This window comes from Penicillium manginii, assembly GCF_028828005.1.
Source record: "Penicillium manginii strain IBT 31320 chromosome Unknown utg000009l:1.0-3297300.0:1.0-3298630.0, whole genome shotgun sequence".
Lineage (NCBI taxonomy): Eukaryota > Fungi > Ascomycota > Eurotiomycetes > Eurotiales > Aspergillaceae > Penicillium > Penicillium manginii.
Window position 1 is genome coordinate 1577745 of NW_026643110.1, and position 26045 is coordinate 1603789.

Consider the following 26045-nt stretch of genomic DNA (forward strand, 5'->3'; position numbering starts at 1 on the left):
CTAGAATATTCTCTAATGAATCCATGGTCTTATTCTATTTTTAACGAGGTAGGTTTCCATCGTGACGGCACTCGGTTGTGGGCACATTGTTATCGACCGATACCCAAGCTCGGCACGAGGCGCGGAGAGACGCCGGTCGTTGACAACAACAACTCCGATGTCCGACTCCGAGTCAGGGCCAATTCTTACCTACTCGGGCAAAGCCGTCGAAAGCACACAGATCGCCAATTACTGTGCTCGGGTTACTCAATCAGTGCAATGGGGGAAAAGAAGAGTCCACAGTGGACTCTCGCCCCTCTGCCCCTCTATGACATTTCAACCCCATCATCGACACACAGCACATGAGGAAAAAAAGGCACTGGATTGAAAAATCGGGCGACTTTCAAAAGAGAAAAAGTTCGCAGAACACCATCGGAGAAAGACCGACCTAAGAATGGATAGAGATAGAGTGCTCTTCGAACTAAATTTCTGATCGACCGCGTGACGGGGGTGGGGCCCGTCAAAAGATGGGATGTCGTGGGGGAAAGCAAACCCGCGTCGAGGTCGAGGTCGATGGATGTGGATCAAATATCCAGCCCACTTTTCTCCAGTCGGTTTCTCCATGACTCCATCGTGGTGCATGGATCTGGTGGAGCTGGGGATCCATCGACAACGGGATCCCCCAGATAGGCTTCCCGGGAGCTGCTCGGCTTCGACAGGGTTTGGGTCTGCTTGACTCGGAGATGCAGCGACAGCCCCTCCGACCCACAAATGAGGCCGACTTGACCCAATTGCTTCGCTGGGTGCAGGTTCGAAAGCTCATGTCCCCCTGTCTACGTTCTTGGGCGAGTGGTATAACGGTGACGGTATAGTGTATGGTTCGAAACGACAAAAATTACCGATGATTAGGCCAGGCCGGGTCATTGGGATTTCAGCAGTGGTGTGAGATGCAACGGTACTGTAGTCATTGTTTCGTGATATCTTCATGCGTGGGATAGAATGGCCGAAGCTATTGATCGGTAATGCTTTTTGTAGTCGCCTAGGCTTGCTGGCTTAGACCGCAACACCTAGACTCTCCTCCACCTCACGGACAACCTTGCGCACACCACCAATCTCATGCGCGAATCGGCCCAGAAACATTCCATCAACAGCTTTGCCTAGTCCGCCCTCGCCCCAGAGTCCGGGGCCAGCGCTGCCGCCGTAGAGGACACGCGCAGTCCCCGGTCGCGATCCAATTACCCCGCGAATACCCTCCACAACCGCGGCAACGTGGTCGACACCAGCGGGCTTGGGCTGTCCAATAGCCCACACAGGCTCGTAGGCGAAGATCACAGGCGCATCGGCGGGGATGGCATTCAGCACCGCTTGCACAAGAACAGCACACTCGCCGACAGCCTGGCCGACAGCTTGAGAAGCTACCGCGCCCGGGGCGGTCAGTTCACCGATACAGACGAGGGGCACCATACCCTGAGCGCTGGTGGCGGCAGCCTTGCGTGCTGTCTGTTCATCTGTCTCGCCGAAGATAGCGCGACGCTCGGCATGCCCTAGCTCGACGATTGAGCAGCCCAGCGAGCGGATGGAGGCTGGGGAGACTTCTCCGGTGTAGGCGCCGGATTGCTCCCACATGCAGTCCTGGGCGCCGAGGAGGAATGGAGGCGGGGAGATGGAGGTTCCAGAAGCTGAGAGCTTGGTCTCGTATTCTCTAATTATGTCGGCGCAAGGCCAGATGGTGAGGAAATCTGGGATCAGGGCGAGGAGGAGCTTCGTGCGGTTTTCGGGCCGCACGATCTCGTTGGCGGGGTCAAGGAGGCCCCGTAGGTAGTCGAGGGTGCGCTGGGGGGGTGAAGTACATCTTGAGGGAGATGAGGAGAAGCTTCTCCGGTAGCACGGGGTAGGTAATCGGTGTCATGATGAAGATGTGTGAGTGGGTGGAATGAGGAAAAGAGTCAAGAGTGTAGGAGAAGGAGATTCGAGAGATTCAAAAGAGTGGAGTTTCCCCAGACTCAGGCAGGACAACAGTGGGTCGGTGCGTGAATGACCCTCAATTGGGAAGCTGAACTTTGACGAAGAGAACAAGAGTCTTTGGGGCTTTTGGAATACGGCAGTGTTGTGAAACTTGAGATATTTTTTCTGCTGTTACTTCTGTGGAAGGAGGGGGCGTCAGCGCCCATCCCGCTCACGCATTAGCGGCCGACTGGCTGCACCCAAGACGAGGACCGTTCCCTGCTTACCAGGATGATTCAGATCGAGTGATGTCACGGCGTTTTGAGGCTAAAGTGAAATCATGAAATGGAGGAGGTGGACACTGTGGAGACAGGAGAGTAGAAGTAGGTACGGGTACTGTAGAGATAGGAGTAGAATAGAAGCTAGAAGTATAGAGGGGTTTGGTTGAAACAAGACAGAAAAGAAGTAATACTTGGAAGATTAGGCAGGGTTACGTATGTACCAGTGAACAAAAGTAGGCGTAGTGGGGAATTGGAATTCAAAACAAAACCGGTTCCTAAAGGTTGCGGGAAAGCTGAAATTATTCGCGCATACATTGGGCCTGGCCCAATGTTACCTGAGAGTATACTTGACACTCTACATACGCCTACACCTGCAAAGCCTCCATGATTCCTCCGGAGTACATACGACCGTGAATTTCACAGTAGGTTTCAAAACTTACTCTAACGGGATGCTCGAGCCAACGTTCGGTGGAGTCGCCAGATCGGTGGGGGATGGACGACGCAGGTGAAATGACTGGAGCCGATGGAAATGGAGACTGATGTGCGAATGGGCTGGCTTCCAGAGGTGGAACGTACATTATTGACTCCGTAAAGAGGATCTACTAGTTGGATATCTCATATTTCATACTGTATACAGAACCATATTTACCAAGTCTACAGAGTATCCGGAGTATAACGCTTTCTGTTACCATCCAGGGGCCTTTAGGGCTTCATGGCTATGTCGGCTTGGTTGCCTAAACACAATCCAAGGCAAGTCAAGCGTAACCGGATGGCTTCATCCCGACCTTTCCCTAGACTCTAGACCCCTCTTTGTCTTTGGCTTTGCTGGGCATGTCGCACGGTCCTAGCGCCTCGGAGACATGAGGCCCTGGTCAATGCTCTCACAGATGGAGGCTGCAGCTGGTGGCTTTGGTGACATCGATGGCTGTTCTTCCAATCATCAATTGCAATCAATTGATTCTAATTCACATGTCCATCCTACAACTGCCTTCAACAATGTTGAGATGTTGTGATGTTGATGTTCACCTCTGGTAATACGACGTACCGCCCCGTGTATAGTACAGTAACCAAAGAGTACATCACCATCCGGTTTTGGGCGGCTGGCACTCCCTCCATCCACTCACATCTTCTCAATCCCCAGCCATGACGCTATGGCGGGGCATACTGCCTCTCCCCACCTCGGACAAGATAGTATCGAGGTCGCTCATCATTCGTACCAATGCACAGTGGAACTAGAATCCAAGATGGTCCTTCCCAGACACGAGCATTGGCCCCATCAACCCGTCTCCACCACCCACCCGGGGTAATGCGTTGCACGGCAAGCGATGAGACTCCCCCAACTATAAAGGGCCCCTGGATGGCCCTGGCTTCGTGCAGGCGATATCCAAAATATTCAATTCTTCTACCATCACCTCCAAGATCCAACCCGATCCCTCATCCATTCATCCACCTCACCAACCTCTCTATACTCCACCCATAATGTCTGCTCCTCCCCTCCGCATCGTCATGGCCTGCGACGAGGCCGGCGTCCCATACAAGGACGCCATCAAGGCCGTCCTCGAGAAGAGCCCCCTCGTCGCCTCCATTTCTGACGTCGGCGTCAACTCCACCTCCGACAAGACCGCCTACCCTCACCCCGCCGTCGAGGGCGCCCAGCAGATCAAGGCCGGCAAGGCTGACCGTGGCCTCTTCATCTGCGGCACCGGTCTCGGCGTCGCCATCGCTGCCAACAAGGTTCCCGGCATCCGGGCCGTTACTGCCCACGACCCTTTCTCCGTCGAGCGCTCCATCCTGAGCAACGACGCCCAGGTCCTCTGCATGGGCCAGCGCGTCATTGGCGTCGAGCTTGCTAAGAAGCTCGCCCTCGACTGGCTCAACTACCGCTTCGACCCTTCCAGCGCTTCCGCCGCTAAGGTCCAGGCTATCTCCGACTACGAGACCAAGTTCTCTGGCTCTGCTTAGATGCAAGCCATGGCTTCGCGGCCTCTTCAACTGCCTAGTCTCGTACATTGTGTTCTCTTGCTGGGATGGTTGCTGGTCGTGATGGGTGGACCTGCGCAACTCTTTACATACCTGTTTTCATACCAAGCGCTTCATGATACCACGAATCGATTGTCGAGTTTTGCTGTTTGGTTTGCTTTGGTCGGTAGATCTAGATTCACAATACAGTATTATTCGAAAGCTATATCTCTGTCTTGCTCTTTTATGAACTAAATTGTATCCTTTGCCAGTTCTAGATGGCAGGTTCTCATTCTAGACGTGTAAAGTTGAAACCCGACTAGCAAATAAATACGCGGCAAGTCTGCGGGGGATTGCGGGGCAGTGGGGTTGGGCAGAGCACTACAGATAACACCGCGGGGTTGATGGCCTTACGAATATGGAACAAGTACTAAATAGTACTATGTGTGAGAGAGATATCATGAGTTATTGTTGCAAACTAGATCAATTGGATCTAATATAATTTTATTTACGGAGATGTACCAGTATCATAAAGGGATTCCTCTTTTGGCAACAGCGTGAAGTGATCTCACGGCGATGCTAATGTTTCACCATCTGCCTCGATCTCGCACAATATTCCCCCGACTTGCCGCGTGGTGTTTTCCGACCATTTTGTAAGCTTTGAAATACCCATGGTATGGCTCTAGTCTGGAGTTTGCTGTGACAAATTGGGTGCCACGAGATTCCTGGGAGAGTTTAATCAAAACATGGTTTTCCGCTTTAGATTTCCGTGAAGGAACGCCTTAGGCCAATCAATATAGAAGGCGGAAGGTAACGAAAGACTTGGAAGTATACTAAGAAATGGCCGGGCTTGATAGGTATAGAAAATGGATTGTGGAAACTTCAAGTTGAATCGATTAAACAGTAAGCGAGTGTTTGGACAAAAAAAATACTTAATTGTAGGTCTATTTTGACAGCACAGTATAATTTAAAAGTTAAATCTCCTTTCTGCCATTATGCTTAAATCGTTTAATATTGTAGAAATGGCGGCTTTAGATGTGAACAAAACTTCGATAATGCCAAAAAACTCGTCAGCACCAGGGTTCGAACCTGGGCACCCGAAGGTACTAGATACCGAATGAATATTCAAGTCTAGCTCGTTAGACCACTCCGACATACTGACTGTAGTTGCCTCTTCCACCACGCAGCTGTTTACGTGGGGTTGCGAGTTGCTCCTTGCTGCGGCTCTGCTTAATTTAACCCCGGTCGGTAGGTTTACACCAAATAATTTGACACGAGAAGCTAATTGAAAGAATAACTAGCTAGTTAGACATGACTTTAAATAGCCAACAAATACACTGGGTGATAAAGTCAGCTGACCGTACAAAGGCCGGTGAAATATTTCTCCATTAAAGACTTTATTTGTTTCGGATTAGATGATACAGTTTCCTTTGGAACTTCTACTGGAGGAGGACCATGGATGGATGGATCATGGATAGATGACTATGGGAGGAACGACCTGAGGCTATTTACGCATGGCAGTGGGGCAGGCTGACCCGGCCATTTTTGTGCCTGATACACCAGGCACTCAAAACAACCTCTTTCCGATCTTCACCTTGCCGTCGATGCGATGATTACAGCAGTCTACTGCGTATAACAGCTCCGCACCCTGCATACCCTGAAATACCACAACACTTTTACCTCCAGGACTTTATCAATGAGATGGGGTGTTGAGGGCTCTGGCACTTACACTTTAATGGTTTGTGATGATGATCCATACTATATGGCTTGCGAACGCTAACATACTACTCTCTTAGGGAAATGGTACCGCCTCTCTCGCGCTCAGGGGCGGATGAGTCCCCCTGCCGATGATTCGACAGTGCACACAGTCATTCATTTATGCAACAACTTGAAGCCCGAAAATCTTCAAAGATGGGAACCAGTCCCATTTCCTAGCCCAATGCACTCGAGTCTGGATTGGATATACACTGTCGATATTGATGCTGGTACTTTGACAATCTCATCAATGAGTGAGTGGCGCGGATTATTGGCACCTTCACCTTCATTACCGCTGGATCTCGCCGAGATCTACGAGACATATAGCATAGATGGTTGGACGGTGCGGAAACCTCGATATATGTTCGGTGAAGATATCCGTGAGAGCAATGAGGCACAAGCAAAGCAATTTGAGACATTTGAAATGGACCTTGGTATCCCTTCACCCATGAACGAGCTACAGGGGCGATTCTTTACCGACCTTGTCTTTGTCTGGCGCTTTTGGATCGATGACCCTTCAACATGGAGGTATAATTCTCCTGTATTCAGGGTATTATGTGCTGCTTTCCTACGTCTTGCTGCCTGGGATTTCGAAGTGTCTTTTGATTCAAGGTGCAGCGAAGTTGAGCTTCCAATCGATGCTACGTCGATTCCCCTTTGGAGTTACCCTGATACAGATATCTATTGGTTTCATGGATACCTTGTTGTTTTACAGGAGAATCTTCAATCCGATGCTATGATAAACAAAGCTATCTCAAAAGCCAAGTCATATATTGGCACCTTGGACACTCGGCCTAGGCATGGCAAAACTCGCTTAATTTGCATCTCATTACGTCAGGTCGTTTTTGTGGAGCTTTCTCAGGAGGCTGCTCTAGCCTCCAAGAGCCTAGTATTGCTTTCCAGTTCCTCAGCAACCCAATGCTCACCTGGATTCCGTGCTCTAGCCCGGGTTCTAACGTCAAACTGCTGGAAGCCTCACGCCTACAGGGAGAAGTGGCCTGTCAATATGCCACCTGAGATTATTGAGATGATTTTTTCTAAAATGGAACCAGGAGATGCTGTAGCATTTTCGCAGGCATTCTCCGTTGCTGAGCAATGCTACTACGCTTCAGAATTCCAGTTCAAGAACATTGACGTGCAAAGTTTTGAGTCCTCTATACCTTGCTGCGGCAAGCGTACTAGGCTAGAGACGCATGGAATTTGCTGTTCTGAATGCTATTCTTGGCAACACTTGGAATGTCTCGGCCTAGAAAATGATTCTTCTAGCTCCAAGGGTCGATACGTTTGTTTAGACTGCCAGGAACGAGAAATGGTACTTGATCCTGGTGGAATTAATAGGTTCAGCTGTCGAAAAGTAAGAGAAGGATGTCAGGTCAGAGCCAACGGTCTTCTCAAATCGCTTCAATTGCGACTCTCTAAACCTGCCCATTTACGACCAGAGCTACGATCCTATGCAAGACTTGACTCAGTTGCACCTTCGCTCATAGATTATACAATCCTTTTCAACCACGCCTTCTCTGGACTGGCTTATGGCTTGGAACCTTTGGAAGATACTAGTTGCTAACTAGCGGTCGTGAATAGTTCAATTGCATAAATAGGCCGGAAATTCGGTTCCCACTTTATCCCAGACATGGAACCTAATCACCAAATATTCACAACTAAACTACTATTGAAAGCACTGTTTCTCAATATAGATGACTGTATCGTGCACTCTTCGGGTTCCCTTTTGTATAGAGTATGCAGTCAACGCACCAACTCTTCAAAGACCACCCACGTCTATAACCTCTCACATTTTGAGCCCATTAACTCCCATCAATGCGAACAAAAGTCCGGAACTCGCCATCATACAAAGGCTCCCCAGTAGAAGGATCCGCACTGTTAGGACCAAGCAATCTCAAAGTCCAATACGGCCGTCCAGCACTCCCCGCCGAGCCAGAATTAATCTGAATCCCCCAAGTCGTCACATTATGCGAGCCCAGGAAGATACCATCCTGCTTCACCCCGGCCTGATAGTGATTGTAAGCCTGGATGGGCAAACTGTATTGACCCAATCCCCACATGAGCTCAGCACTATAAGCGTAATCGCTGATATTGACGCTCTTCCACTCGGCTCCGCTTACGCCGGAGGGAACGTAAGACTCGAAGGAGCTTGTTTCGTCGTTACAGCGGATTGGGCTCTTGGCTATATCATTTTTGTCGACGATTGCGAGCTGAATTGCGAGAGAGAGAAGGGGTTAATTTTTACTATTCTCTTCGCATTTTCGATTGGGAAGGGGGGGGGGGGCATACATAGCCTCTCTCAACGCTGGTATCTCCCTGTTGCAGGAAATATACGGCTTCACTGCCAAATCCTTCCATGGTGCAGGCATTGTCGGATGCGGTTGTGTTCACGCACTGGTCAACAGTCACGACCCACGGTCCAGCAATTCCGGCTGAGGAATCGTAGCCGGGAAGCTTGGTGCATCCTCCCGAGACCTCGACTGGACGGACGGAGGCGGCTTGTGCTGCGGCGAGCAGCGAAAAGCCGGCGATGAGGAGAGACATGGTTTTCGATGTTACGGGAGGACCTGCTGGTAATCGTATTCTTTGATTTTGATGGGTAGTTCCAAGTTTAGCATGCGATTTTCGAGGAGTTCCAGGTGATATTTATAGTGCCCCCTACTCCAGCCTTGGAGACCAATTTCCAAGGTTCATTTCGGGGAATTTCCACATTCACCGAGTGGTGCCTGTGCCTGACCAGGCTGCGAAGCAACAATTTGAATCCACTAATTCCTAGCCTGGAAATTGAGATTGGGGTCCAAATCAGACTTTGTACTGCTTCTCAAGAGTTCAGGGGGTTTAGTGCCTGTCTTAACATCTTGAATGCCTAAAGGAGCCTGAAACGAAGGAGCCGCCCCCGGCTTGGCGAATGCTTTTCTTCCAATCTTGACGCCACGATGGGTCTCGTTTATGGCCCCATGGGGCTAAATCCCCTTATTTGCGGCTGAAACTATCACATTTTCGAATTTTCTGTCATTGCTGTTCTTGTTATATCTTTGTAATCATCTATATTGATGTGGATCATGGATAGTGAGTAAAATAAGGGTTTCACTGGTTCTGATTCTAAGGTTATATAGAAACACTACCTCGCTGTTGAAGAAGACTGATTGACAGAGTGGATTTCCGCGGGCATGTCTAACCTCAGCAGAATTTCCGTGACAAGAACTTCAACTGCCTCACGATGATCGAGAAGCAGATGGTCCGCCGAAGTCCTCTACTAGCCTCCAATGTGATACGCACTGCTAGAAGTATGCATCATTTCTCTATGGAAGCTCAACGGAGATCTTTGACCGACTTTATAATACCCCGTAATCCTATTAATAATTAGATTGTTGGTGATAAAATCTGAATAATCCCGAGTCGCTAAGAATCCTTCGTACATATCCACTTACCATTTGACGCGCATCAGTCCTGGTCTTTCAAACTTGGCTAACAAGTGAGACCGATCACATTGCTTTCCTACAGCCTGATTACTGCATTATACGTCCAAAATTACGCCAAGGAAATGACTCAATTTGCGGGTAACCCCGTGTCGTATTTTCGTTCCCTCTAATGACTCACTTCGCTATACCATCTTTGGCTTAGTCCGTATGGATTGCTACGCATTGACATGGGGGTATAGCAAGTCGTCAAAGTCTTTAAACATAAGAAGCCGCTATTATCCATACTTGCTGCATCAAAATATATTGTATTTCCCTCCTTCTCTTTACTTTATTTCATATTCCGGGCGGGAGGCATCAAGTATGACAGATATTGAAGCAAGGTTGACTTATCTCCAATGGCAGCCCAGCTATGCTCTTACTCGCCCCTATCGAATTGGGCAATTTGCCGGGCGAAGAAGGCCAGGAAAGCAACGTGAAAAGACCACCAATTTAGTATTCTGTGCGGCAGAACAAATGGAGACTATAAGGGATATCAGGACTTGGGCGGGGGATCCCCCGTTTAATCTCGACACTAACGGTTTCGCTTATAAAAGATGCCAGAGTCCGGCTCTTACAAAATCATATGATTATTCGGACCAAGAAAAGGTCAAGAGCATATTTTTGCCGGAATGCGAGGCTATTTTGAAAAATGAGATTGAGGCAGCCGATGAAGTTTTAATTTTCGATTGGAAAGTAGGCACCGTAACGCGAATCTGCTTTTTACCTGCGGGCAACTGACCTAGATTTCAATGTTGATAGATCAGGAAGCGAAAAAGCGCAAAGGAGCGAAGACGGCGAAATCCAAATTTGCAAGGTTTTGCCCAGCAGGTTCATATTGGTGAGTCCAAGTTACAGATTTGCTTCATCGTGATGGCCGCGTCTGTCGAGTCAAAGTAAATGTTGCTGACAGTATTCAAGACACGCTTCTCACTCGGGACGAGATTGGAACTCCTATGATGGAACGTATTCGAAATCATATTCCCGAGGAGTCTCAGCACCTTCTTTCTGGACGAGTCCAAATTATCAAGTGAGTCGCAGGATCCAAAAGAGTCTAACTCCTCCCACTCCCCTCCCTCCAAATGCCTTCGGCAGTAGACAGCCGATTGAGTATTTGGCCCTAATTGACACAAATAGTCTCTGGCGACCAATAAGTGGACCGATTGAAGACCACCCTATCGCTGTGTGTGATGGCCGGGCCTTGGACCTGCATAACCTGATCGAAACTGATATGATACTTGGGAATTATACTGGCACTCTTCTCTATCCACAGTACAGGCCCAATGATACATATAAATGGTATTATATGAGCAGACAGGACGTAGAAGACGTGCTTCTATTTAAGAGCTTTGATACGAAGGAGGGTAGTGTCAAATGTAAGTGGTCGACCATGCGTGTTGTCAGCTTAATACCCCTATTCTATGCCCTTCCAAGATTACAGCCTGGAGAAGCCATACAAAGTACACTAGTCTGACAAGTCTTTGCTGCAGATGCTCCTCACACCTCATTTACCCCCTCGAAATTTTCCGGAATTCCTTCTCCAAGGGTCAGCGTCGAGGTCAGAGCTTTGGTGTTCTCACGCCACAATTGAGAGAATCTATGGAGCAGGACTACCAGCTATCTTTGTGTATGAGCTGAAAATACATTTGAGATATACAGTGAACAGATTAGGATTTGATCCGGTATCTTATTGCTGATAAAGATACGTGATATGGATATTGTACAATATCGTTTTTGAAAAGTCCCGTTACTCTGGTAGCAGGACCGTGATCATGGTGATTACCATTAGCGTTCTGTCGAATAAAAGGGGCGGTGATCCAAAGGGAATTAGTCTGTTCTATAATCATTTCCCGGGAACCAAGTTCGAAGAGTGTGAAGGTGAAGCTGTTTAGTTAACTTTAGTTACTGTATAGGAGTACTTGTAGTATTCGGCTGACTCATTCATTCTGCGGGGATCGATAACCTTCCACAACACCGTGACCGTATAAGGTACTCGCTCATTTCTTTGTTATCCTCTGTCAATTACTATAAAACAAGCAGGCCAGGGGATCTGGAAAGAAGAAAGCTATTTTATTTATATTATTCCGACCTCACTGTTCACCTACTCTAACCTCGATACGTCCCTCAACTTCCCTGCATGGTGGGCCGCCCCACCTGGAGAACTGATTGATCAGCGGTCGTCAGCCATCTTTCGCGACAACACACCTCCGACACTCGGATTCCGAATCGCATAATGGCGCAAGAGCTGAAGACCAAGGGCAATGAGCTCTACAAGCAGGACGATTTCCAAGGCGCGGAAGACTGCTTCTCCCAAGCGTAAGGCGTCTTCCCATTCTTGCGGGGAAAATACATCTCATACCCCCCCCCAACACATTCCCGCACGCCCTCATGGGAGGTGGAATATGCTAGAGGCATGGGCAGAAAAGACGAGACGCTAACGATTCTCTCTTCATATCAGTATTCAAAAGAACCCCCACGACCCGACCTTCTTCTCCAATCGCGCCATCACCCGCATTAAGCTTGAGAAATGGGCCGAGGCCGAACATGACGCCCGCGCCGCGATTGATCTCTACGGCCTGAAGAATCCCACGGCATTAAAGAGCTCTTACTATCTATCAAAAGCCTTACTAGAACTTCAAAGACCGCAGGAGGCATATGATGTGGCGGTGGACGCTTACCAGCTCAGTTTGGGTTCTAAAAATGCGCAAACGGGGAACTTGTCGCAGATGATCCTGCGTGCTAAGCAGCGGATCTGGGCTGCGAAGGAGACTTCCCGACTGCGCGAAATGAATGAAACGCTGCGGAGTATTGAGGCTCTTATTGAAGCGGATTTAGAACGCTCGGTTGCGGAGTTGCGGAAACAGGTTGATGCGGGGGAGCTGGGCGAGATTGGTTTTGGAGAGGATCAGAGGGCGTTGAGAGAGGATTCTGAGAAGAAAATCCATGATCTACGAGAGGCTTTTCGAATTGCTTCGCATGGAGAGGTGAAGGAGCGTGTAAGTTTTTCCTGTTTTTCCCTTTTTCCGGATTGTGGTGGGGATGGGGTACTGACTGTCGGCTTCTTATAGCATGTCCCTGACCACCTGATTGATGGTATTACTTTTGAGGTCATGCACGACCCTGTCATGACGCCGTCTGGAAGCAGTTTTGATCGTATCGGCATCACCAAATATGTAGAGCAATCGGGTGTCGATCCAATTACCCGAGCTCCGTTAACGGTCAAGGACCTGCGCCCGAACTATGCCCTCAAGGCTGCCTGTGAACAGTTCTTGACTGAAAATGGGTGGGCGGTAGACTACTAGATGTCCGCTTGGGTTCTATTTCTGGCAGTATGTTTTGATCTGTTTTGTTTTTGATGCATAGCGAGTGATATCCACGAGCACGAGCATCACCATTTGCATCAGCAGGCGTCGGGATCAGACGGGTTCGTGAATGATGGATCTTTTATTGATTAGACTGTATCCGATGTATGTTTATTGTTAAAATTGCATGTTTGATGGTATAAAAAGAGCAGATTCAATTGTTCATCACAGTATTTGCGATGGAAACTAAGTTACCGCAAGGTAGCTTTGGTGATCAACTGGCGGGTGGCATGTCAGCAAAACCCCACCAAGCCCCTCCTCAACCGTCTGCTTCTCCAACTCTCAACAATCCTTCCACCTTTTCAAACCCCTCACAACCATACCAAATTTCCACCGGAGCTCTATCCACAATGTCCGACATTACCACCTTCATCACCGCCCTTGAGGCCGCCCAGAACGGCGCCCAGTACTCCGCCGAGGTCCAAAAGGCCGCCGCCGGAATCAACACCGATGACCTGAAGAAGGCCTACGCCGCCGCCGAGGCCCAGGGAGCCAATGCTGAGGTCGCGGACCCTGCCCTGAGCGCTGCCCTCAAGGCTGGCTTCGAGTTCGCCGCCAAGCTGGTCATGGAGCTCCAGTCCGCCCCCGGCAACAACGAGAAGACCAACCTTTACGTTCACTACAAGATTGGCAACGGAGTTGTGGTTGAGAAGCCTGGCATGTTCGATATGGTGGTATGTATTGAATGGGCTGATTTCCTTCTCGTTTTCGTTTTTTCTTTTCACTCAAAGAGACCATGTTCGGCTAATGCTCCTTTTTCCGCTCTTACAGAAGAAGCACCTCTTCTCTAACTACGAGAAGGCCATCGCAGCCGGATACAACGCTCAGGGATCCCAGGCCGCCTACATCAAGCAGGTCATTGAGCTGATCGCTGCTAAGGGTCTTAACTAAATATTAAACGAGTAATAGCTCATCGCGGAAGGAGAGGAAACTACCCGAAGACACGACCGCTGTGAGCCCAGCATCGAATATAGCTCGACAAGGCTGCTATGGGTACATTATGAAGTTCAAATCAGAAATGAAGCGATGCATCTACGATTAAATTATATTGCATATTCTGTATTGATATTGGGCCCTCGATTATTGTATAGAAATGAAGCCGAGGGTAACCGCGCGCTGGTGTTACCACGTTCTTAGTGGTTCACGAAGTATCCTTCCTCGTATCATAGGCTGGGTTGCAGCATTCAAAGCCATAAGGCTGCTGTTGGTAAAATATCATGGATATCTCCTCTACCAGATCATCCCTCTCCAGTCGGGGGTGTTGTGAGACGCAGTCGCGCACCATGGCTCATCGGAGGCGGTATATGGCGTTAGCGGGAGGTCGTAGGGCATACGAAATCCGACGACTGTCTGCAGATTGCGTTGTCCGAGATCCCCTGTAGGCGAAGTTGGAAGGTCACGCTGGAAACACGGTACCATCCTAGCAGATATTCCAGGTGATGTGGATGATGATGAGCCCCCAATGACAAAATCATCAGCAAAGAGCTCAGGCCAAACAACAACGCCGATCTCGAAACTTTGGATCCTCACTTCGCCGTTGGCATTTGTCGCCGCGCCCCATGCCTGTGTGGACAGGTTTGCGGATGTCACCATTGCCCAGTCAATGCTGTTCATCGTTTCCGCATTTGAGAATCGGATATAGGTCTTGATGTGTGGTGCAGCACGACCGCGCCCGGCGTCTTGTTTGGGAGGCTGGTCTAGGTCTGAGTCGGACGAATCACTGGCCCAATGACAAAGATAAGGGCGCATATACTGCAGCTGCTTGGCTTGCGGCGCGCTTTGCGTTTTCATGTGGATCGAGCCACCGGAATAATAGCCGTTGAGGGAGCGGCGGATTTCGTCCGGCGTTGGGAAGATAATTGAATATTTTGGGATGGGGCTCGCTGAGGTCGGTGCAAGTGCTTTGAAAAACACTTCTTTCAACCATTTATCTGTCTGGCCAAGGGTGGCCACCGAGGAAACCTAGAAGACATTAACATCGTCCACGCAAATATGGATGAGGACGATGGAGATCATACCTGTGTGACAATATGAGGCTTCTCACTCCCGCCATTGTCGGTTGACTTTTCCTGTTTGTGGATGGGTACTTGCTCCAAAACATCTTTCAGAGCTGGCCAGCCCCAAAGTGTGGATTGTTCCGAATCCAAGTCGCTAGGCTTTTGCCTGGATGGTACACTTGTAACAAGGGCCGCCCGAACTGCTTTGAAATCATAGCGCTGTAGCTGCTGTACCAATTTACCGGTCTTCTTAGATCCATATGCTGTTAGGTACGCGAGAATATCCCTCTTGAAGCGAGCGCCGGTACCAACGCTGGTCTGTATGTGGGCCGAGGATGAATCTCCCTGCTTTTGCAAAGGAAGTAATGGCGATCGCCATACTGCTTGAGTCATGTTCGCCCAGTCACCAGGAATCATATTGGCGGTATGTATGACGACCCTGTAATTGTATTGTTAGCGAAAACATGATCAATACCCCAGCACATCAATTCTTTCTCACTGGGCTAAATCATCATGGCGAAGGAGAATCATCATCTTCGAATGATGAGTTCCGAATGGATCAGGCATATAAGATATGATAGACTCAACATTGGGATGTCGAGCACATCCTTCCTGTTATCTATTAATATTTCAGACGTAAGTGGTTTCGGGGGTTGTGAAGCTTACATCGATCATGATTCGATTCGGCGACTCTTTTTTCCACGATCCATGTACCACTTTGACTGTTACCAATCTTCGAACATCTTCATCGAATTGATTCATCAAGAAATCCACATCGAACATGTAATTGAATTGCCAGCATTCGCGTATCATGGGATCCCCGAGGATATCACGTAGTCTCACCGCGTCGACATTGTATCCCTTTAACGCAGGGTAATCCGCGATGTGGGTGAGTTGGACTGGAGATGGGATACAACGCGCAGGGCCAGAGGGGCGTGTAATATCGAGTATCTGCTTCGAGTCTGCAGTCTTTAACACATCGTTGGCTAATTCTGGACATGCGACATCTGTTGCGGGCTGGGTTGGCTGCGAACGCGTCCGCAGAGGTGGGGAGATGGACCTGTTCAACGAGTTCAAGGGCGTCTCGGTTCGTCTCGGACGGCCCTCTGTCTCGAGGTCTCCTGTGGAATCCGATGAGACGCGTGCTTTTTTGGACGGGCGCTCCATAGTTGGCAAAATGCTTATATTGCGGGAGATCTTGCTGGTCACATGGGACAAGTGTGAAGGATGCCTCAGATGGAAGTGTGACGAACTAGTAGGCCTCGCCAGGAAACGGCTCGAAACTCTTCTATTTGGGTGCCAGTGAAGAGGGAGAATCCAAAGTCGAATTGATTGTGAGATCATTAAATATTCAAGTTCGAAATGTGATCAGAAGGTAGAACCTTGGAAGTTAGTGAGTTCGGGTAGAAGTCAGAGAATCTCCAACTCTGAGACACAGCCCACTGGGAGCGGCCGAGAAATATATTATCTCCAACAGCGGCCTCGGGAGGTTGATTGAAGCGAAGAACTGGCCGCACCTGACGTGACCACCACTGGCATCCCTGGATTAGAGCAAAAACTTCAACGACTTGAAGAGCTCCTTGGAAGTTGAGACTCTTTCAAATCTATATTCGATAATAAAAATCTAGGTACTAAAATGCTAGTATGACAATATTGACACAATTAAATTTTTAAAAGTCTAGCCTCTAAATAATATACAATAGCTTCAAGTGATCAGGCTGAGCAAGAATCGGATATCCAGGGATCACCACATAAACCGCTGGATCTTGCCAGGCTCCTGGGGCCATTCAAAGCCCTTGTAAAGGAAGACATACCCAGTCACAGCGTTAATAATGATAAACCACACAGTCTCCAGAAATTTAGGAGCATTAGTGATCATATCAGCGCGGGCCTTCTCATTCTCCAGCTCCGGTCGTTTCTGACGGAACATAGCCGGGGTCGGGGAGGAGGGTAGATGCAGACGCCACATCACCCAGGGAATGATAAAGTAGCGCGGCTCAACAAGAGGGGCAGTGACCAGTGACAAAGCCGTGGTAGCAAGCCAAACAAGAACGAAGCTAACTCGAGGCGCATTGGGTTGTTGATTCTGACGTTGATTGAGAGCCTCTTGGACCTTTGCGAGTGCTTCGGGAGACTGCGGATCGGATTGTGTCTGCTTGCTCTTCTTGGATCCAGCGTCCTTTTTGGATGTAGCGTCCTTTTTGGAGGTGGCTTTGTCCTCTTTCGCCTTGGCGCGACGCTCTTTCCGGTTGCCTTGGGGTTCCTCGGGGGTGGCAGCGGGTGGGCTGGGCGCAGGTGCGGCGGGCTTCGAAGACGCAGGGATACGCATGAGTCGAGGCGGAGCTAGGACGATAGAGAAGCCAAACGCGGAGATGACTGCCCATCCGCAGAGGAAGTATACCAAGACTGCGCCATATTTGACTGCCGGGTGCACGCCAAGTAGGAGGCGGAAGACATAGAAAACGTAGTGGCGGTTATCAGCGAGAGTAAAAGGGTGCACGATCGTATTGAAGTGCACGACGGTAAGCATAGCCGGCAAGACGACCAGAGCAGCTATGAGTCTCGGTAGCTTCTTTTGCTTCTCGGGGAACCCGTAGTTCAGACACTTGGGCAAGACGCTAGTCGGGAGGACGAGGTTGAGCACGGGGATGACCAATAATGGCCAGGAGAAAAAGAAGAAGTACGGCCAGATATAGAGCATCTGGGCCACATGGATCCCGGCAGTGTGGAATTCCTTGTGTCCAAGCACAACGCCCTCATTCCAAAGAACAAATCCACCGAATGCTCCCAGGATGATGATGTGGGGGATTATAGAGGCAACAATAGAGAAGGGGTCTCTGAGGCTTGCCGTGGCAAGCGATAGAGCGGTTTTGAAGTAATCTAACGAATGTGGTATCAGCAATGATAGACGATCAAGTCGAGGAGACAAACATACCTTCCAAGGAGGCCTCCGCAACGAGCGGGTCGTAGACTTCATTTTGGAATCCACCCTTAACAACCGCGGAGATATCAGACGATTTACAAATTTTCGCAGATTGGCGAACTGTACGGACGACCTGTAGTCCACCCAAGAACACAGACACCCAAAAAATATTCGTCTGGCGGCAAACCAGGGCAGCCAATCCAAAAACTAGGAAGCCCAGCGCATAGATCGGACCATATTTACCTCCATTCACACGCTTCAGATCCCAATTATAAGCTTCAACAACAACCAATAGAGCGAGGATGTCGGTATAATACAGTCCCGAGAAGAAGAACAGCGGAGGGAATAGACATATGTTCAGGACGGTATGGCTAAGCCACGCGCTGAAGGGCCGGTTGTTCCGCACTTTCTGTACGTTATCCAAGAGTGTTTGCAATCGCCACGGTAGAAAAACCGCAGTTGCGGCGACATTGGTCGTACGTAGAGCCGCGACGTCGAGTTTCGCCGGCGACCCGCGAAGGGCGAGCATGGCAGCGCAAAGGAGGTATGACCACAGGTACAGACCCGGCGGGGTTGTGATCTTAGGGTCCCAGTGTGTCCATTTGTGCGCCCAGTAGGCCTGAGCCTGTGGGACATGGAACACTTCATCCAGATACGCCTCCGGCACTTTGGCATTGACTTGTGTCCTCCATGCAGCGATGAGAACGAGACCGAAGGGAATGGCGTAGCGCGCCGCGCGGCTGAGATTCGATTCACGTAGACTCATTGTGCTCCTGATCTTGCGGGATGAGCAAGCATCATCTGTGAGGAGGGGAGCTTTCGAAGGGGAGAAGAGAGCAAGCTCCAGTTCCGCGGGACAGCTATGTATAATCTGCTTGCAAACACCGCAAACACACGCTTTTGGCAATCGTCGATACGCGATTCGCGACCTTACTCCGACGCATCAATCAATCAGACATGGGGTATTAACGTTCCAGAGCCTTGTATTTGTGTTGGGACTATTTGCTTTGGGAGTTGTTTCTTCGCCAATTTTTTAATATCCAATGGCCTTTCCTCTACCGCGGGGCATCACGCCCTCGGAGATCGGCTTTCTTGCGGAGATGGAGATGGTGACGGTGGTGCCTCGCCAACGTCTCGAGGGCCTAGAATTACTTGGGGTAGGTTCTTTCTCATGATGAATTCGTGGAGAAGCACCAATTGACTTCTACAGGGCCCGATTGAACCTCTCGTTCCTCCACGACGCGCCTCTTTGCCCCTCTGGCTCGCACTGCTTCTCAAACGCCAACGCCGCGCGAATATTATGCCTCCATCATGGCTACACCCCGAACCTCTCAATCTGATCCTTGAGGTCGAATCCCAACATCCAGATTATAGGGATGCCTTCTCCCCTCCTCCCCCGCTGCCCGGCCAGCCTAGCATTCGGGACGATGGCCTTGCGCCCACGGCCCGACCTCAGTATACACCGGACGGAAATAGATATTATGCCTCGCCGCCATTCTTACCACAAAACACTGCTCAGACGGAAGGATTTTCGTCCAGGGATCCGCCCGCATTGCCTTTCCATTGGGTCGAGATGGGGAACATGCTGCTCGAGTCCGCGAGTGATGACCTAGTTGAACCGGATCAAATCCGGCGCTTATTGAAAGACCTGCGCGAAGTCCGTCTAGCTAAAATGCGAGCCGGTACGGACGTCCTCGATGCAGCGGCAACTGGTGGCGGGGGTGTTGCCTTGACAGGTGTTGGCGCAATGGAAGTTGGCGAAGAGCGAGGGTTCCTAACTGGGGTAGTGGATAATCTCCGGTATGTGGCGTCGATCAGTGATACTACGATGAAAATTTGCATTTGCATTTGCATTTGCCGCGCCCAGTGTAATCCAGTTGCTAACCTTTTCTCCCAGCAAAATTGGCGCCTCGAAAGAGCAAGCCCGGCGCGAACAAATGGCCGAGCAACGGGCCAATGGCGGATACGATGGTGCCCAGGACGAGGAAGAGGAGGACTACATGGAGTTTTAACCTGCATGGGATATTGTTTTTGTTTGGCTATTCATCTCTTTTTTGGCGTTCAAAGGCGCATGTGTGCAACGCAGATAAATGCCCCCCCCCCCTACCCTCCCTCTCACACCCCTTCATCCTCGAACGACTTTATGTATATAGACGCATATACCCGATTTTTCATTAAGATAAACCAGCGGTTGTGAAGCCGAAACTGTTCCAATTTACCTAACACCATACATCATGCGAAAGCGCTCTAATACAAAAACATAGGCGGGGAACGATACCGCTAGGGATAGGAGGAGAGGAAGAGAGGAGAGGGCGGATAGCAACGTTGGGACAGGGAATGCCGTAGTTTGAATCAAGCATCAAGGGCCGAAAAGCAGTGGTTAAAAAAACATAAAAGCTCAATAGCTCCACTATTGGGTATTATCCTGGTTCTTCTGCATCATCTTTCTTCGCGCCGCGAGAATCATTTCATCGCGGCGTTTTTGGAGGAGGCGTTGACGCTCATCCTTGTTCTGAGACCATGAGCTTGTAGATGATACCGTTGAGTTTCTCTTCCTCCTTTTCACTGGCAATCTTCGAGCTGAGGTTATACCGAGATATCAAGTCCTGCCCATCAGCCTTGGTGGTGGCGGTTGACGGAACCTGTGGCGCGGCGGCATTGGTAGAAGGGACTGCGATCTGAGGTTGGAACGATGGGGGCGGCTAAGCATGGGAAGTCAATATTTTGGTCAAAAATCGCATGGAATCATCAAGACAAAGAGAGAGGAAGAGAGTGAGCGGTATGGTGCCGAGAATCCGAAAGTCAACACCGCGGCGCAAGGTATGTGTGACGTACTGTTTCAAGTCCCCGTCCAGTCAGAATCCTCTCCGTAGTTGCGGCAGCGCTGCCTCCATTGCGCTGAAGATCCCACATGATGTCTCGAGTACTCAACTGGGGGAACATCTGGGAGATCTGCTCGACTTGCGCTGGGTCAACACGTCCACGGGGCCGGCTGGCACCAGCGGGACCGTCGTCGCGGTTAAAGAACCATCGAATGACGAAGAACGACACTACCGCAAGGGTGAGGAGAGAAGGTATATTCAACGAGGGCTCATCGTCATGCATTGTGTTTTGGCCGGAGAGGGGCGTGGGTCTCGGGTTTGGAGGAAGTTCGGGCTGTCAAGGCCGAATCGCGGAGGCGGGAGCGCTTCCACGGGTTAGGCAGGAGGTCGTGTGCGAAAGGTGATTCCCTCTGGTTCGGAGTTGTCGCGATGTAACCGGGTTAGAGAGTGAGATATAGAGCGCGGAGACGGTTGCTGTCGCGAGGTGTGGCGGCGTTGACGGAGTTGCGGGTCGGGACCTGACGGTTGCACGTGCCGGGCACCTTTGATGGAACCAGCAAAGCAGAAGTGGAGAGGACAATGGAAGATATATGAATATACTAATTGTAAGTGCAAAGGTAGAAGGACATAGGAACTGGACCCCATCTCTCATCAGATTTGCCTTGTCCACAGTCTCTCAGTCTCACCGGCTACTCCGGTTCTCGGAAGGCGGCACCCCCACCGTTGCGGGTGTTCCCATCTAAAGTACTAGAGCCAAGAAGCCAAGTCAGTGATCTACAAAGTCGAGGAATATACACGCTATGATTGTGTAATCAGATGAAAATAGTCAAAGTAAGAAGAATAAAAAAAATGATTTACATGAATTCAAGCCATCTCTGGAGAGAAGAAGCTGGGCTTGCGCAACACCAAACAAACATTCATCATGCATAGTATAGATCATGAGCCAATATTCCTTCCCATACCAAGAAGCCAGACTCGACACCAGAACACCAAATGCCACCAATAGGGCAAGAAAGACAAGACGAATGCATCTAACAGGCTAGGCCACGAAACTCAAACACAAAGAAACCCATTCATCCATGGATAGTCAATCGAGGTAGCTCATTGTACTCATTTCATGTCGGCAGGGGTCAAGGCCTGGACGATACTGGTTCCCTCGCTGAAACGAGTGCGGAAGATACGGTTGGCGTTCTGGAACATGCCATCCTTGAGAGAGACGACAATGAACTGAGACCCCTTGAAGCGGGTCTTGATCAGGCGACCAATGTTTTGGGTATGAGACAGATCCAGCGCGGCGTCGACTTCATCCAGAATGTACATGGGAGCTGGCTTGAACTGCAAGAGGGCCATGATAAGAGACAAAGCAATAAGTGATCTAAGGTTATTAGAAGTCAGCCATGTGTAACAAAAAATTAGAAAAAAAATAACGGAAATTAGAACGTACCGTTGTCCACCACTAAGCTCTGTGAGACTCTGTTTCCAGACCTTACCAAGAGAAACCTTGACCTCCAGTCCGTCTGTGATATCCTTGCCCTCGGGAGGGTCGAGCTTGGCAAAACTGCCCGGCAAAAGTTCCGCGAAGATTTGGCCGAAGTCAGCGTTAACCTTGACCCAGGTCTTATGGAGCGCTTCCTTCTTATATTCGTTGAGGTTGAGGATGGTCTCCTCAATCTTACGCTTATCACGAATGACGGTCTTCATCATGTTCTTCAGAGCGGCTTCCTTCTTCTCGACACTATCGATCATGTTCATAACCTTGGGGTTAATCTTCTTCTTCATCCCCTGGAATCGCTCGGTCAAGTTGCGCAGCATAGACTTGCATTCGGCGATGTTCTGGTCTTGGAAGTAATATGGTGTGTTGGGACGACCGAATTGCTCCTTCTCGTCAGCGATCCATTCATGCTCTTGCTCCAGATGGCCAACGACTTGGGCGGCAGTGTTCTGGTCCTTCTGCAGCTTCTCAAGCTGGTGGCCAAGCTTCTGCATCACCAAACCCTCCTCAGTGATTTGCGAGGATTTGGTCTTCATCGTCTTCTCGAGTTCCCGCAACTCGTCGTCGAAGCCGGTCAACTTGGCTCTCTCATCTTCGAGGTGGGCTTGAGCAACATCATGGGCATCCTGGAGGGAAAAGAAAACGTCAATTTCAGGTTCGTGGATTTTCAGTCAAAAGCAAGAAACATACCTTGAGTCGTGCTTGTTCTCGCTTCAGAGAATCAATCTCTTCGACTTGAGCCTTTAGCGTGTTCTCCGACTCTGCTGATTGTTCTTCGGCAGCTGAAAGATCGCTTCCAACCTGCTCAGAATCAAGACGCGATGACTGCAGCTCTTTTTGCAGCTCCTTCACAGAAGCAGAATTCTTGGTGAGGTTCTTCTTGAGAGTGTTGAGTGAGCTCTGCAGCTCCGCCAACTTGCTATCCTTGTTGTCACTAAACTCGCTCATGTCTTTCTCAATGCGCTTAATATCTTTGGCGGCCTCAGCTTGTCGGGTTTTGGCATCTGCAATATCTTGCTTCAGTTGCTCGATGTTTGCTCGCATCTCTTCAACGGCAGCAATAATCTATTCCAGTTTAGCATAGCACAGCAGTCAGAAAAAGGTAGTGCTTACGGAAGAAGAAGAGTTGTTGTTGATTTGCTCTTCGGTAAGCTTGACTTCATGGGATTTGAGGTCCAGTTCTTGCTTGATCGATCGGACTGCGTCAAGCTTCTTCTTTTCCTTCTTCATATTCTCCTCCAAGGTAGCCAATTGACGCTCCTTACTCCTCAACTCCTTATTGATCTCATTGAGCTGTTGCAGAGTAACAAGGACTCCACTGGAGTTGGGGGAACTTCCACCAGACAATGTTCCAGATGGATCATAAACATCGCCATCGAGAGTGACACTCTTCATTCGAACAGAGGGGTCGAAAGTGACCTTCTTGGCGGTATCGGCGTCTTCGCAAATAAGGGTGTTTCCAAAGACATAGTTCATTGCTGAAATAACCTCCTCGTCATACCCAATCAAAGACAAGGCCAGATCAACCTTTCCGGGAGCAATGTTCTGGGCGGCTCCAATCTTCTCGGCGGAAGCCCTAAAGGAGGAGATCTTATTCAGAGGAATGATGGTAACACGCTTGCGCAATTTGCCCTTTTGGAGCAACTGGGTACCGGTCTCGGCGCTGTCGACGACGACGTTATACAGACGACCACCGGCGCAGATCTCTAGAGCAGTTGCTGCAGGGATTCGGTCCTTGTTCAGTGTGAAAAGTTGGGCAACCAAGCCCTTGACCTTCGATCGGTCGAAGTTGGGTTGAGGGTCAGTATAGTTGAAGTCGACATTGGCAACCTTCCGCTTGAGGCCATCGGCTCTTTGGCGAAGTTCACGGATGTCGCGTTGGAGTTGGGACTGTTCTTGATAGATCTGCTCCTCCTTTCCAGGCTCGAATCCTAACCTGGTAAGCTCTGCCTCTAGCTTCTTAGCTTGTGACCTCAGCCCTTCCAAATCGGTCAGTAGACCGGAGTTCTGCTCTTTGGCCTTTTTGGCACGTGGCTCGTCCTCCTTGATTCGCTTTTCGAAGTTGGAGATCTTGAGCTTCGATTGCTCTTGTACTGTAGTCGCGTTGCTGGCACGGTTTCGGGCGTCTTGTAATTGGCCCTGATATCCGCTCTCTTGGCCTTCTTTCGAGGCAACACCGGTTTGCAAAGTTTGAAGCAATTCTTCCTTCTGCTCCACTTCCGCGTTTTGGGCATCGAGTTCTGCCTTTGCAGCATCGTACTGGGCCTGGACTTTATCGTAGACCTTCTTCTTTTCTTGCAAGGCTTTCTCAAGGTCCTTGACAGTCTTCTTGATTTCCTTGCCCTTGTCTTTCTCCTCTTCCATGCTAGTTTTCTTGAGGTCAAAGACAGTTGTCAATCGGACCAACTCATGTGAGTGCGCTTTCACCTCGTCCTCGAGACCTTGAAACTTTCCACCCTTTCGCAGTTCCTTGTCGCGAGCAGCTCGGACACGTTTCACATCTTCTTCCAAGTGGACGATTTCACTCTTGAGTTTGTCGGCATTCTCCTCCAGCGCTTGAACCTTGCTTCGCTTATTCTCGCACTCATCCCCAGCAACTTGCAATCGCTCACCACCCCGCACATAGTCGTGGGCTATGACAACTCGAGTCAAGCGTTCGAGATCACTTTGTGTTTGCTGGAAATCGAGGAAAGCTCGCTTCTCGGAGCGGAGCTTCTCCAACTTCGGCTCAATCTCCTCTTTGAGAAGGCCTTCGATTTCGTTCAGCTTCAATTCCTTCTTGCTCATTGTCTTGATCGCCTTCTCCCTACGATCTTCGAACATTCGTGTACCGGCAGCTTCTTCGATCATCGACAAGATCTCAACTGCCTTCATATTCAAGACTTTGGTAATGCGACCTTGCATAATGAGGAAGTTGGGATTGTTGATATTCAGCTGAACACTCTGGAACAGGTTCTGGACGGTTTGTTGCTGCGCTCGGTGGCCATTGATGAGGTATTTGCTGGTACCTCCCAGCACGATTTGTCTGGTGACTGAAATGTTCGCATATTCCTCGAAACCGATCGGAGATTTGGCGGTATCGCGGTTGTCGAAAACAATAGTCACACTCGCTTTTGTGACACCGGCTTGACCGCGCTTGTAGATGAGGTCTTGGAGGTTTTGCGCGCGAACGGTGCTCATGTTCGTGATACCGAGAACGAAACAGATAGCGTCGAGAATGTTGGATTTACCACTACCGTTCAGGCCGGTGATCGAGTTGAATGCTTCGTCCCTATGATATCTTGTTAGTATATCACCATGACCGTTGCCCCTCTGCGATGACCGTCAACAGAGCCAGAAAGCTTGCGCACCATCCTGAGATCACCGTACGCACGGCGTACGATTTGAAGCCCTGGAAGTACAATTGTCAGCGCATTCGTATAGCCCATCGGAGGTTTTTTGACGACTCACGTCTATTACAATTTCAACGATCCGCATGGTTGGCAATGCGAGTCGGCTCGCGGGCGGAGGCGGAGATGTCGGGCGAAAGCTGAAGAGGGGCGCGATTGTTTTGTTTATGATTTGCCCAGGTAAGCATGGCACAGCTACGGGTCATGTGACCTTATCGATTGTGGTCTTGGCACGAGGGCGGTCAGGGGGAACGGTTGATCGCCGTCACCCGTGGGCTCGGCCACATTTCGTTAGTAAGTCTCCGTCTGACATCAGCTGAATATCGTCTGTTATTCTAGCAATTTGACCAATTGGTCACTTCGTATGGTAGATCAGCCAGGTTTACTCTATTCTAGCCTGGTCTCCGGGGGTACTCGCCCTACGAACCTATCAGCGCCACTTTGCTCAGCCCCCAATGATAATCCCTCTGATATTCAGTAGTGAACCCATTTTGAGATCTCGTGCAGTGATATCTGGCATGCCTATGGATAACTCTGGTTACCTAGCCTCCCCACACTCGGAGACTTGTCGGACACTTCCAAGGTTTCGCATCACAGAGCTTCGTATAGTTTGCTTTCTAGTAGTAAATAGCATATAAACCCCCCCATTTACCCTCCCACGAAGTCATTATCTATCTATGTTCT

The 26045-nt window shown here is 49.7% G+C and overlaps 12 protein-coding genes across 12 annotated transcripts; 5 read left to right on the top strand and 7 right to left on the bottom strand.

The window, feature by feature from the left end:
• Positions 1-1032: 1032 nt before the first annotated feature.
• On the bottom strand, positions 1033-1888 carry N7533_012347 (triose-phosphate isomerase; the record flags this gene model as incomplete). The annotated part of the gene is made up of 2 exons (XM_057108997.1): positions 1033-1812; positions 1868-1888. 2 exons carry the CDS (start codon positions 1886-1888, stop codon positions 1033-1035), a joined length of 801 nt encoding a protein of 266 aa, XP_056954098.1.
• Positions 1889-2139: 251 nt separating this feature from the next.
• N7533_012348 (uncharacterized protein) lies at positions 2140-2782 on the bottom strand (the record flags this gene model as incomplete). The annotated part of the gene is made up of 2 exons (XM_057108998.1): positions 2140-2250; positions 2645-2782. The coding sequence occupies 2 exons, from the start codon at positions 2780-2782 to the stop codon at positions 2140-2142; spliced, it is 249 nt and encodes an 82-aa protein (XP_056954099.1).
• A 901-nt stretch (positions 2783-3683) lies between these two features.
• N7533_012349 (RpiB/LacA/LacB family sugar-phosphate isomerase) lies at positions 3684-4166 on the top strand (the record flags this gene model as incomplete). Its single annotated transcript, XM_057108999.1, has 1 exon — positions 3684-4166. One exon carries the CDS (start codon positions 3684-3686, stop codon positions 4164-4166), a length of 483 nt encoding a protein of 160 aa, XP_056954100.1.
• Positions 4167-5859: 1693 nt separating this feature from the next.
• On the top strand, positions 5860-7168 carry N7533_012350 (uncharacterized protein; the record flags this gene model as incomplete). The annotated part of the gene is made up of 3 exons (XM_057109000.1): positions 5860-5905; positions 5960-7053; positions 7106-7168. 3 exons carry the CDS (start codon positions 5860-5862, stop codon positions 7166-7168), a joined length of 1203 nt encoding a protein of 400 aa, XP_056954101.1.
• Positions 7169-7720: 552 nt separating this feature from the next.
• N7533_012351 (uncharacterized protein) lies at positions 7721-8462 on the bottom strand (the record flags this gene model as incomplete). Its single annotated transcript, XM_057109001.1, has 2 exons — positions 7721-8128; positions 8208-8462. The coding sequence occupies 2 exons, from the start codon at positions 8460-8462 to the stop codon at positions 7721-7723; spliced, it is 663 nt and encodes a 220-aa protein (XP_056954102.1).
• Positions 8463-11609: 3147 nt separating this feature from the next.
• On the top strand, positions 11610-12678 carry N7533_012352 (putative U-box domain protein; the record flags this gene model as incomplete). Its single annotated transcript, XM_057109002.1, has 3 exons — positions 11610-11692; positions 11835-12372; positions 12445-12678. The coding sequence occupies 3 exons, from the start codon at positions 11610-11612 to the stop codon at positions 12676-12678; spliced, it is 855 nt and encodes a 284-aa protein (XP_056954103.1).
• Positions 12679-13088: 410 nt separating this feature from the next.
• On the top strand, positions 13089-13629 carry N7533_012353 (uncharacterized protein; the record flags this gene model as incomplete). Its single annotated transcript, XM_057109003.1, has 2 exons — positions 13089-13412; positions 13510-13629. 2 exons carry the CDS (start codon positions 13089-13091, stop codon positions 13627-13629), a joined length of 444 nt encoding a protein of 147 aa, XP_056954104.1.
• A 339-nt stretch (positions 13630-13968) lies between these two features.
• On the bottom strand, positions 13969-16079 carry N7533_012354 (tyrosyl-DNA phosphodiesterase 1; the record flags this gene model as incomplete). The annotated part of the gene is made up of 4 exons (XM_057109004.1): positions 13969-14700; positions 14757-15174; positions 15235-15347; positions 15402-16079. The coding sequence occupies 4 exons, from the start codon at positions 16077-16079 to the stop codon at positions 13969-13971; spliced, it is 1941 nt and encodes a 646-aa protein (XP_056954105.1).
• A 400-nt stretch (positions 16080-16479) lies between these two features.
• Positions 16480-18424, bottom strand: alg10 (dolichyl-P-Glc:Glc(2)Man(9)GlcNAc(2)-PP-dolichol alpha-1,2- glucosyltransferase; the record flags this gene model as incomplete). Its single annotated transcript, XM_057109005.1, has 2 exons — positions 16480-17615; positions 17671-18424. 2 exons carry the CDS (start codon positions 18422-18424, stop codon positions 16480-16482), a joined length of 1890 nt encoding a protein of 629 aa, XP_056954106.1.
• Positions 18425-18701: 277 nt separating this feature from the next.
• On the top strand, positions 18702-19670 carry psf2 (DNA replication protein PSF2; the record flags this gene model as incomplete). Its single annotated transcript, XM_057109006.1, has 3 exons — positions 18702-18815; positions 18869-19458; positions 19556-19670. The coding sequence occupies 3 exons, from the start codon at positions 18702-18704 to the stop codon at positions 19668-19670; spliced, it is 819 nt and encodes a 272-aa protein (XP_056954107.1).
• A 489-nt stretch (positions 19671-20159) lies between these two features.
• Positions 20160-20763, bottom strand: N7533_012357 (CUE domain-containing protein; the record flags this gene model as incomplete). Its single annotated transcript, XM_057109007.1, has 2 exons — positions 20160-20360; positions 20494-20763. The coding sequence occupies 2 exons, from the start codon at positions 20761-20763 to the stop codon at positions 20160-20162; spliced, it is 471 nt and encodes a 156-aa protein (XP_056954108.1).
• An 827-nt stretch (positions 20764-21590) lies between these two features.
• Positions 21591-25449, bottom strand: N7533_012358 (condensin subunit SMC2; the record flags this gene model as incomplete). The annotated part of the gene is made up of 6 exons (XM_057109008.1): positions 21591-21855; positions 21925-22598; positions 22663-23037; positions 23086-25243; positions 25323-25363; positions 25423-25449. 6 exons carry the CDS (start codon positions 25447-25449, stop codon positions 21591-21593), a joined length of 3540 nt encoding a protein of 1179 aa, XP_056954109.1.
• Positions 25450-26045: the final 596 nt, after the last annotated feature.